The 11,701-nt window shown below is 50.7% G+C and overlaps 1 protein-coding gene across 1 annotated transcript; it reads left to right on the plus strand.

Moving 5' to 3' along the window:
• Nucleotides 1-550: 550 nt before the first annotated feature.
• Nucleotides 551-11,329, plus strand: SLBP (stem-loop histone mRNA binding protein). Its single transcript, XM_059923766.1, has 8 exons — nucleotides 551-723; nucleotides 829-945; nucleotides 3,641-3,745; nucleotides 5,879-5,938; nucleotides 6,239-6,376; nucleotides 6,942-7,091; nucleotides 8,144-8,225; nucleotides 10,409-11,329. Exons 1-8 carry the CDS (start codon nucleotides 665-667, stop codon nucleotides 10,523-10,525), a joined length of 828 nt encoding a protein of 275 aa, XP_059779749.1. The 5' UTR covers nucleotides 551-664; the 3' UTR covers nucleotides 10,526-11,329.
• The last annotated feature ends 372 nt before the right edge of the window (nucleotides 11,330-11,701 follow it).

The following is an 11,701-nucleotide window of genomic DNA, read 5'->3' on the forward strand; positions in this document are numbered from 1 at the left end:
GAACTTCACATAGGCTCGCGACGCCGGGCATCAGTCGCGGGCAGCGAGTTACCGCAGGCTTCTCCGTGCCTGAAGACTGCAGCCCGACGCTGCTCTGCTGCCTCCCCTTCCGGGTTCCGGGTTCCCGCCAGCGCGGACACAGTCCCTGCCGAGCCGACCAATCGGAGAGCGCCCGAAACCGGGGCCGGGCCAATCGGAGACGCGTCCCTTGTCCCCTTGGCGCGCCTGCGTCGCCAGCGTCCGAATCTCCCGCCAATACCCCTACCCCGCCCGCGAAGGCGCGGCCAATCAGCGTCCGAGGGTCGCGGCGGCCCGGCCGCCTCCAAGGCGGAGGGGGCAACCTTTTTTGAGGGCCTCGCCTCAGTCAACCCGGCGGCGCCCCTTCGCCTCCCAGATGGCAGCACGCGAGGCAGCTGTTTCGCGGCTCCCGTCCCGGCCTGGGCGGCCTGCGGGGCGCGCGCCTCCGAGCGGCTCCCCCCGGCGCGGGCCCGATGGTCTCGACCGGCCCGGCGCGCGCGGGAGTCCGGGGGGCGGGGCGGCGGCCCATAAAGGCTGTTGGGGGCGGGGCGCGCGCAGTCAGTCAGCGTCGCGCGGAGAGGAAGTCGCCGTCGCCGCCGCCACAGCCGGACCCCCAGGCCCCCACGATCCCGCCCGCCGCGTCGCCATGGCCTGCCGGCTGCGAAGTTCCCCCGGGTGCGGGAGCCGCCGCGACGGCGACGCCAGGTGAGGCCGGGCCGCGCGCGGGGGACTCCCGGGCTGGAGAGCGGCGGGCGGGGTCCGGGCAGGGGTCCCGGGCCGCCTCGCCCTGACGTGGTGTCTTGTCGCCAGCCCGCCGCCCGCCGCAAGATGGAGCCTCGGACGCAAGCGCACGGCCGACGGGAGGCGCCGGAAGCCCGAGGACGCCGAGGGCCCCTCGAGGCCGCCAGGCCACCGCAGACCCGACAGGTGGGCCCGGCGCGGCCGTCGGGGGCCGGAGCGGGGGGGGTCCCCGCACCTGACCGACTAGGGGGTGCTCGTGGGTCACCAACAACTCTCCACTAGTCGGGGCGCCCTTGGGTCACCACCCCTGACTGGTCCCGGCACCTGCGCACCACAACGTGCCGGCGGGGTGTCTCGGTGATGGCTGTCGACAGAAAGCGGGCTCATCTCAGTCAGCGAGCCCTGCTGTGTTCCGGGGCTGGCGCTGGGGGCCACCACGAACTTAGGGCTTCCCAGCGCAGTCAGTCAGGTTGACCCGTAAAAGAGTCAGCTCGGAAGAGTCGGGTGTCAACAGCAGCGTCCCAGCAGGCGGGCGCCCCTCTTCCCACCCTGACGCTCCCTAGGCGCTTCCCTCTGCCGAGTCTCGGCCGCAGCGTGTGCGTGTTTACACGCTTACTGGGGGGCTTTCTGGCTGAGCAGCGCGTTGGGGAGGTCAGGGGACCGTGTCCACCTAGACTTCCTTTTTGTTTGCTTACGCCCTGACGCGGGTGGGTCAGCGAGTCAGGTGAGGCGTTTCAGAGACGGGGGCGGCAGGTGAAGGCCTCCGTCGGGTGAGATGGGGGGTCCCTGGGCGAGCGCCCGCCAGGGCCTGTGTGAGCCTGACTAGAGGAAGGCGAAGGGTGCGGGGAGGGGGGGCAGCGGCCAAGTTCAGGTGAAAGGGGGCGGCGGGGAGTGTGGGCCTCCGGATGGGCTTCTAAGGCAGGAGGCCCAGTGCTTGCTGATGGGTTACGGGTGGGTGCTGGGAGGAGTCAAGGGCGACCAGCTTTTCGGCCTGGAGACCCTCCATCGCTCGTGGAACCTTTTGCCACCATGAAGAGGACGGGGGTGGGGCAGACTGGTCTGGGGAAGGAGTTGGTGATCAGGCTTAAGACGCTTTCCAGGTGAGTGAAGAGCGGATGTTGCGGAAGTAGCGGGCGGGACCTCACAGGCTGGTCGGGGAGGCACAGATGCTGAATATAGCATATACGTGGCTTTTAGAGATTTGGGATTTGAGATTACCTGGGAGGAGATGTGAATGGAGAAGAGGCCCTGACAGCCCTAGGGCTAGATGTGAAGGACAGGTAATGGAATGCTGTCTTTGAGATCATGCTCTGAGTCCTTTAGCTGAAGACAGAGTGTCACAGCCTTACAGTGCTTTGCATTCCTTTGTGTCCTGTGGGTACTCCTCTGGCTCACAGCAACCCCGTAGGCCTCCTTGTTCCGGCAGGAATGCTCCTGTCCTAGGCACATTGCCCCTGCTGTTCTGTGCGTGTGCTTTCACTCCCACAACCCCCTGTGGTGCCAGCGGGGAGTGCACGGGGGCGCGTGGTGAGTGGAGCCACTTACATCTCCAGGGGCGCAAGAACTGGTCCCTGTGGAGGGACGTTAGCTCATTGTGTAAAACAGGCTTTGTTTTCTACTTGACCACTTTTCCCAAAAATACTCTTGTCCTAAAGATAGGGTGAGTCGGTGAATATAATTTGCCTAATCTAAGAAATGAATTTTAGTTTCACGCAAGGTAGTTTGTATCAAGCTATCAAAACATGAGATGGAAAGGTCGTTTGTAAGCACGTTTTAGAAATTCAGGAATCTGTCACGGCTGGGCAACTTAGACCTGGATCTCTTGACACACTAGTGAGGATGTCGGCGTCCAGCCCTAGACAAGCCTCCATTTGGTTCTCTTCTGTATCTGCCATACAGTCATTGAGTCATTTTAATTTGCTCATTAATTTGATTTCAGACCCTGCCAACCATATTTAGACTGTGGAAATTTATTTTTAGGGATCCAATTTGAGTTTCTCTGGGTGGAGTAATTATAAGGAGAGAAATGATAATTACATAAGCGGATTATTTTTTTGTTATTGCTGTTGCATTTTCAAAGCATGCCATTGGGTTTTCAGCTAGAATGTATAAAGTCGCTTATTGATGCAGTTGAAGTTAGTTTCCACTTTTGATATACCAGTGATGGCCAGTAGAAAGTTGAGGAGGAAAAGTAAAAATGTAAGTTTACATCTAATCTCTAAGTAACAGACGTAGCAACAGTTCTAACTGCCAGAGTTCTTGGCATCAAGTTCAAATTGCCTGAACTTGACTAAAGATTTCCTTGAGCTCTAGATAGAACTAAGCTTCTAGATTAAATTTAACCCAACTCTAGGGGGCACCTTTACCTGTAGACTAAGTGCTAATGTAGTAAGAACTTTGAAGTACATTTTTATCCCCCCCATTTTAATTATGATGTGATACATCCTGAGCCATTAATTGTGTGCGTCTAGAAGTAAATAGTAACCACATTTATTAGGTGCTGGCCACTCTGCTTAGCTCTAAAAATGTATTAGCTGAAATCTTTTTTAAAATCCTAAAAAAAAACCCTCGTTTTTGGAAATAAAAGTAGTTGTACTAGGTAGGCACACTTTTTGGCGCCAATGATACCTGTTGACTTTGTCTGCCTTTCCCCTGCACTGGCACGTAGGGAGCGCACAGAAGTTGTTTAACAAACAGAGCCCAGGAGGCTTCAGACGAATTGCCTGAACTCGGTGAGCTAGTAAGTTATGGAGCAGAGATGACTCTGGAGCCCGTTTTCTTGGCCCTCTCCAAACAACCTCAGAACATTTCCTGATGCACGATTTGAAAGGAAACTGAAAGTTGTGTCATGGTTCAAATGTGCGTTTTCATTTTATTGCAGCTTTACCACTCCCGAAGGCCCTAAGCCCCGTTCTAGATGTTCAGACTGGGCAAGTGCAGTCGAAGAAGATGAAATGAGGACTAGAGTTAACAAAGAAATTGCAAGGTATGCATTTCAGACCAGTTTGAAATGTTACCTCTGGTGTTTTTAATTATATGTTAAATTTGAGGCATATCTTAGAGTGGTGGTTTTTAAAAGTCTGGTGGGCCCCAGACCAGCCACGTCAGCAGCTCCTGGGAACTTGTTAGAAATGCAGGTTTTCAGGCCCCACCCCAGGCCTGCTGGATGGGAAACTGGGTGGGGCCCAGCCCTGGCTTAAGCCCTTCAGCTGAGTCCACTCACTGAAATTTGAGAACCGGTGTCTTGGGGCTGTCCTTCCAGGGTGGCAGTAAGTGGGAGGTGGCGCTGCTAACAGCTCAGAAATGCCAGAGTGCGTGCGGGGACGGGTCCCCGACTTGGGGTCTGTGAACCCCTTGCGGTCGTACCCAGAGCTGTGTATTCAAGTTCAACTCCAAGCCACTTCCTCTTCCTCAGCTCATTGCAGTTCAGATGATGCATCCTTCACCACTGCTCACCCCCCTGGATTACGTTCTCCCTGGTATTTTGGGGCCTTTCTTCCTTTTGATAGATGCCATCCAACCCAGGGAATGAACGTTGAGTTAAAATGTTGTGGCTCGAAATTAATTGAAGTATATTGAACCAAGAGTCTGTTCTTAATTCTGATGAGAAAATATGTCCTCATTGTCAGCAGGGAAGCAGGGCCAGACTGCTTCCTCCCGCTCTGCAGCGGTCGATGGTATTTAGAGCTGCTGTCTTCGGAAAGGCTCGGACACACGTGGGGGTTGGTTGTGACCACTTAATTTGTTTCAGCCGTGAGAATGCATGTGTGTGGGTGAGTAGGGTGCCTGGGTAGAAGGGTGAACTGGAGCTGACAGACGTGGGCTTCAGTGTTTTGAATGAGTTCTCGTGTTCATATAGATCTTGATTTTTCCCAGCTGTAACGGTAGGCTGTTTGACTGGGTCTATGCAGTTTTTGTGTTCTGCTCACCAGGGTTATAACAATCCTCATCATGGCCTTGTGTATCCGGACCCCCAGTGTCACCCCTTGCTGGGGACTGTCTGCAGCTCTTAAGTGCCGCAGGGAGACCCCTGTTTGTCTTGACCTTCCTGTTGGTGGACCCCTCTTTGTTCCTTTCTGAATATTGCCCTGCCTTGCAAAGCAGGCCTGATCTTGTCCAGAGCACTGTTTTGGGCTGCTCCCTTTCTGATGGAAAGCTGCTGCTTTTGATAAGACCCAAGTGATGTGAGCTTTTGATGATGGTGGTCTGCCTTACTTCCCACCAGGAAGGGGGGCGGTAAGAATTCAGCTCACTGTATGTCAAGGAGGCTAGCACACACTACACACCAGCGGTCTGAAAATTTGAAAATAGGTTTTAGTCATACCTGAAGCCAGTCTTTTCAACTGGGGTTCCAGAAAGAATGAAATCCTACAGAAAATGATTTCAGGAACTAGTTTCTCAGTTCTCAGGGGGTGGTTCATTATCTCCCGGTATCCAGGCTTCACTGGGATGCCCCAGCAAACTTGGGGAAGGTTGAGAATTTTAGATTTGGAAGGAGGCACCGTGATACGTGACATGTTTTAGACACCTGCATGAGCTTCTAGCTAGAGGTGGTTCACGGTTTCCATTGTTAGATTGCAGTGTGCTTTTTTGGTGACGTACTTTTGCAAAGTTGGGTGTTGGTCATTGCTGTGATAGGAGGGAAATGCCCGGTGAAATCCACAAGGGATGGGGGGACGGGGGAAGGTGTGCAGTCTTTCCAAGAAGGTGAGCAGTGCCCAACAGGCACACGTCTCCTTAATAAGTAATCGTGGTATTAGAAATAAAAACTTTGTATTTCAACTCATGTTTATTTTTTTCTAAAGGCTTCAGGGTTAGAGGGATGTAAATTTCTGTGTCGTTTGGGTCTCACTACTTAGCTGGCGGCAGTAGTTTTTTTTTTTTTTAGAACCTGGTTGTTTTAAGCACCTTGTATGATCTTGGCACGTAACCTTTATCTTCCGCCTCAAAGGTGGTTGAGGGAGGTTGAAAATAAAAGAAGCCACCTACTGTTACTTAATCCACTTACCAGACCACACCCTCAGGGAGGCTTTGTTCCCTGTAGCTCTGTCTTAGCTCTAAAAGCATTGTGTTCATTTCTATACCTTTTTAAAAACAGCAACATTTACTTTGCTCTCAGATATAAAAGGAAACTCCTCATAAATGACTTTGGAAGAGAGAGAAAATCATCATCAGGAAGGTAAATGCTGTGTAATTATTTCTTTTCTAATTTAATAGACCTGTAGTTTATTAATGAAAAAAAAACTGTGAACATGAGATGCTAAGTGTCTCAATAGCATTTACTGTTTTTCTGTTCTTCACTGATTTGAAATATGTATCTATCGTGTACTAAATTCCCATATATTCAAAGATTCTGGACTGTTGTGGGGTTAATATGGTTTGGAATCCAAGGGCAAATACTCCCGTTACTGTGTTTAAGCGTTTTCTTATGTAGTGATCTTAATTGTGAGGCTTGTTCTGTTCATTTCATTTTCTTCAGTTCGGATTCGAAGGAGTCTATGTCAGCATTGCCAGCTGACTTAGAGACCGATGAAAGTGTCCTGATGAGGAGACAGAAGCAGATCAACTATGGGAAGAACACCATTGCCTACGATCGCTATATTAAAGAAGTCCCGAGGTAGTCTTGTTTCGCCAGCATGTCCTGGTCAAGTCATATGGCATTGCCGTCTAAAGAGTTGCTTAGGTGGTAAATCTGATTCTGGGTGTAGTTCACACCTGCTAAGAAGTGTATTATTAATGACTTTCAGGCACTTACATAAATAAAGAAGAATGGGTTGGTGACTGAGAAACGAAGGACGTGAAGATAAAAAAATAACATTTTCATAATTTAGAATGTTAGATGACATTTCATTTCTCAAGACTCATAGCTGTCTTATAAATGTAAGATTACTAAAATACATGATGGGAAAACTAAAGTTCAAGTTACAGATTGTAAAGATTTTATTAGAGAAATATATGAGTATTGCCCCGTTTTGTGTAAGCAGCGTTCCCCCCTCCCGCTACACACACAAGGATACAAAGGGAGCTTTAGAGAGTATACCAGCTGCTTGGCAGGATTGAAGTGCAGATGTCCTATTCTGGGGCATGGATTGCGAAGGAAAGCAGAGGCAGAGAGGTAGTGCTTTTAAGCTCACCTGCAAATGTGGATGGTGTGTGCCAGGATAATCCCTCTCTCCCGGTAGGCACCTTCGACAGCCTGGCATTCATCCCAAAACCCCCAACAAATTCAAGAAGTATAGTCGACGATCGTGGGACCAGCAGATCAAACTCTGGAAGGTGGCTCTGCATTTTTGGGATCCTCCAGCGGAAGAAGGATGTGATTTGCAAGAAATGTACGTCCTTACTGCATTCTCGTTCTCCGTGTCTGCAGTTCAGGTGGTGATCGCAGTGGCTCTGTCACTGTGTGGCAGGTTATCGTGCATAACGTCTGCCTGTGGTCACAGCTTCGTGTGTGTGTTTTCTCTGCACGAGTGTATGAAGCCGGCTGGGCAGGCTCAGGGAGAGGCCGGAGGGAGGGGTGTGCTTCCTGGGCAGGCTTTACTGTCTGTAGCTCGGCCAGACTCATCTTAGGAAACCTAGAGATATGTGGGGTTTGTTTTTAAGATAAACATTTTAAAAAGCATGTGAATAATTTATGTTGAGCTATAAACGTGAAAGGTCTTGTTTTTTCATCTAAGGAAGGCTTTTATCTTTTTAAACTGTGTCTAGTTGGAAAGGTCTCAGGCCTGAGTTTCTGCCACGTGGTCAGGATGCCGGTTGAGCGCGGAGGTGGAGACACTGTCTGTGCGGCCTCTCTTCTCAGCTCCCTCGACCTGAGCCTCTCCCTCCCTCAGAGACACATTTATTCATTCAAGTGTTGGAGTTTCTGCTTTGTGCTGGGGAAATTTATTAGAAACTGTCACGTTTGAAATGATGTCTGACGCGTCTTTACAAGTTTGGCCTCACAGACACACTGATTTTTTTCCCGGTGTCCGGTGTCACTATTGTCCTATTCTCTCTATGGGTAGGAAATTGGACAAATGAGTGATGATGTGTAGTATGGCTTGTCACGGTGTCTGTCTTCCCCCCAAACTGGGCTTTATTATTGACGCTCCTACTTAGAAGGATGCCTGTGGCTGTGTACAGATAGTTGGCCACGGGCAAGAGTGGGCAGGCGGTTGTGTGCTCCGAGCCGGGTGGACGTGTTTGCCTGCAGTGCCTGCTTTACCTCTGCGAGGTGATCGGGCAGAGGGTCAGTCTGGCGCACGGGGAGTCGCTGAAAGCTGGTGGGTCCCTCAGGGAGCAGAGGAGATGCGTGTCAGCGCTCACGGGCAGCGCGGCCGTGGTGGCGTTTGCCTTCTGGCTCTGTTACGCGCTGACTGATGTGCTTGTTCTGACCGCACAGACGTCCTGTAGACCTCGGGGAGATGGAGACGGAATCTGCGGAGAGCAGCTCTGAGTCCCAGACGAGCTCTCAGGATAACTTCGTAAGTACCTTTCCTTGGTTTTATCTCTCCGCGTGAGTGTTACAGGTCAATTGTTGACAACATATGCCCCTCTGAAAACTGAAGTTTAAGCTGAAATTTGATTCTGATGCTTATGAAAAAGGGGCTCCTTACCCCTTTCTCTGACTTTATTGAAATGTCAGATTTGATGGAGTTCGTAGGTAGTGGCCTTATTTTAGATTTTGGGCTCAATCTAACTAATGAGTACCACCATTTTCATTTAAAAGTAAAAGGCCTTTTCTTCTCTGGTTCACAGGCTTTGTCACTATTGTTAATTTTAGACTGTATAGTTTGTCCTGGTGAATTGCTAGTATAGGAATCACCTGCTAGTTGTTATAAGTGGAGGAATGCTTTGGGCCTAGGGGTTTCCCCACATTTGCCAATTTTAAAAAATTACATGTTTTTGGAAGAAAAAACCTCCAAAGATGAAAAGCGATGTACAGAATTGCCTCATCTCTAATTCTCTAGTTACTGGTTGGGTGCACGTTCTTCCAGACTTCTCTGCACGTATACAAGCCAAATACACAGCAGCAGTTTACAGTAAAAGGATCCCTTTGTTATTTTAAAGGAGACGGCCCCAATATTTACATGTGGAAATATTCTGCACATTAAGTAAAAAAATAGGTTAAAAACTAGAACTCATAAATGTTTGTTTGAAAAACTCCTGCTTTATATAAGATCAACCTATACTGTATTTGAACAGGTCAGGAGCATATAAAATAAAAGTGCGTAGTTGCCTTTTCCTGCCTGCCTTCCATCTGTGTCACCCTGATAAGCCTGGGACGTGTCCTTCCAGTCTTGGGGACCATCTGCATCCCACGTACTCTTTGTGACTATTCGAGGTGTTAGAAGTAACACAGGGAGTCCCCTGGAGGTCTGGTGGTCAGGACTCAGCGCTTCCACTGCAGGGGGCTAGGGTTCAATCCCTGATCGGGGAACTAAGACCCTGCAAGCCGCATGGCCAAAAAAAAAAAAAAAAAGTAACACAAATGTCCAAAAGAGAGGAATGACAAAAGTACATTCATAAGGAATACAGCTACTACAGATTGTTTTTGAAGACTAATAACGTGGAAAATGGTCAAGATAAAGAAAAACAGGATACTTAACCATAGGATGATCCCAGTTTTGTGGATATTTATACACAGGCAGGACTAAAACCCATGACGATCTCAGCGGGTGGCATCCTTGGTTTGGATTAAGAGTAACCGTTGTCCCAGCTCAAGAAGCCGATTCTGAATGTGCCGCTCGTGGTCACAGAAGTTAGGGGGCGGTGACTGCACGGGCGCGGGGCGGGGGTCGGGGACCAGGCCCTGGAGATCAGAGGCAGGGGTCCTGGCGGGAGGTCCCGGGGCACCGAGGAGAGGTGGGAGCCGGCGGGGCGTTCGCGGGACAGGAGAGAAGGCTGGGTGGCGAGGCGGAGGCACCGGGGGCAGCGCGTTCGCCGCTGAGCACGGCCACTACCACAGCATCGCTGTTGTGCTCGCGAAACGCAGCCGTGGTAAAGCACGGCTGCCTCGTAACCAGGCCGCGCTCAGGTTTCCTGGTTGTCCCGGTAATGTCCTTGTCACAGGTCTTTTTTTCTCTTTTTTGGCCCAGAATTTAATCAAGGATTACACGTTTAATTGCCGTGTCTCTTAAATTTCCTTTAGTTCACAATAGTCTTCCTGCTTTTCCCCCACGGCGTTGACCTCTTTGGAAGGGTTCAGGCCCGTTTTCACGAAGCAGGGTGTTCCTCAGTTGGAGTCGTCATACTGTCTCCTCGAGGATTAGATTCAGCTGGCACGCTTTGGCCCCCGTTTTGGGGGTGAGGTGGGGCGGTCCTCAGCCCAGCGCCAGCGCTGCGTGCTCGGCCGTGTGACGAGATTCTGCTTCACGAGCCACGGTGGCGCGTCCCGTCCACACTGTGGCTCCTGTTAGGCTTGAGCGGCTGCGGCTCAGGGCCCTTAAAGGTCACTTGGTCACTAATGGGGCGGGGGCGGGGGGTGGGAGTTTGACAGATGCGGCTGAAGTGAAGCTTGGCAGTATCTGCTGGATGCTCTCCCGGGCCTGTCCTGCGTTCCTGGGGGGCGCTCAGCCCCCGGAGGGGGAGCCGCCCTGCTCAGCGCCTCCGGCAACAAGTCCAGTGTGCCCGGGGGACCGGCTGTGACCGTGCTTCTGTCTTCTAGGACATGTACTGTGGCACCCCTACCAAAGTTAGACACGTGGACTGCCAGGCCGAGGACGCGTTTGACTTGGAAGCCTGTTTAACTGAACCCTTGAAAGACTTCTCGGCCATGAGCTAACCGGCGCCACCTGGAGGCCCCTGGGAGCAGCGCTGCCTCCCCCGGCGGGGTGGCCCACCAAGCACGCGTCCTGCCTTTGTAACTGGGGGTTTCTGTTCATAGTGTACAGTCTCTTGGTGAATTGATGTTCTTGCCTTATTTTCTTAAGAGACGTTAATTTTATGTATAGGGAGTGTATTTTGCATGTTTTAAATTGTAAATGGAACTAAATCCGAGGAAAATTGAACTCGAAGCAATCTTGCAACAATCTTAATTGCTTAATCTCTGCATCCTTGAAGTTAACCTGACAAGTGTACCGTAACTGGTTTTCCACAAGTATTTTAGGCATTAATTGCTACTTGTCAGATGGCTGGTTTGGGTTTAAGCATATATTCACGGGGCTTTCTTTACTGGTATCTGGCCAAGTGTTCTCATAATCAGATACCTTTAATATCTTTATGGAAAGGGTTAGGGTTTGGGCTGTTTGTCAGTATGTCAGGATGGGTTTTTTTCCTCATACAGAGCACTGAATAGTCAGATATTAAATTGAGCTGGTAGGTTAATGGGGTTTATGTAAGTTATACAGTCTTAATTTGGTACTTGTAAATAGCACTTAGTAGCCCTTTTACCTATACTACTCCAAGAGTTAAGACAGCAGAAGGATTTAGAAAGAACATTTTTTTTATAGTCATTTAATTTACCGTGTAAAATTGCTGTAAATGATAATGTGTACAGATTTTCTGTTCAAATATTCAATTGTAAACTTCTTGTTAAGACTGTTACGTTTCTATTGCTTTTGTATGGAATGACATTGCAAAAATAAAAAGGACCTTCTTTAACTGACTTACTACGTTGCCAGATAGGCTGCCTGCTGTGGGGATTCCTGCCCTTGGCTTGTGCCCAGGGAAGGTGGCACGCAGTGGGGGGAGAGTCGTGCCCGGGCTTGTGGTCCTGCACCGCCCCGCCCGGCGAGGAGCACCGCATTTTGATAGGTTTGCAGCTCTGGCCTGGGGTCTTGGTCGGGCTGGAGCCGGGTCCAGACCTGGTGTCAGCGGTGGGCCCGGTGTGTGCTTTCCCTGGACCCAGGCTTTCCTGGTTGAAGGGAGTGTGTGCCCACAGACTTACTAGGAAGCCAGGGGCCTCGGTTTGCTGCTTGGTCGGCAGCTGGGGTGACAGGGCCTTTGCCTGTGTCCCGAG

This window comes from Balaenoptera ricei, chromosome 5 (assembly GCF_028023285.1).
Source record: "Balaenoptera ricei isolate mBalRic1 chromosome 5, mBalRic1.hap2, whole genome shotgun sequence".
Classification (NCBI taxonomy): Eukaryota; Metazoa; Chordata; class Mammalia; order Artiodactyla; family Balaenopteridae; genus Balaenoptera; species Balaenoptera ricei.

Excerpts from the sequence above, each read along its gene's own strand:
- SLBP (XM_059923766.1), top strand. The coding sequence starts at position 665 with ATGGCCTGCCGGCTGCGAAGTTCCCCCGGGTGCGGGAGCCGCCGCGAC. Across the intron at positions 946-3,640 it reads GGCCACCGCAGACCCGACAG|CTTTACCACTCCCGAAGGCC; the intron begins GTGGGCCCGGCG and ends ATTTTATTGCAG. Across the intron at positions 3,746-5,878 it reads GTTAACAAAGAAATTGCAAG|ATATAAAAGGAAACTCCTCA; the intron begins GTATGCATTTCA and ends CTTTGCTCTCAG.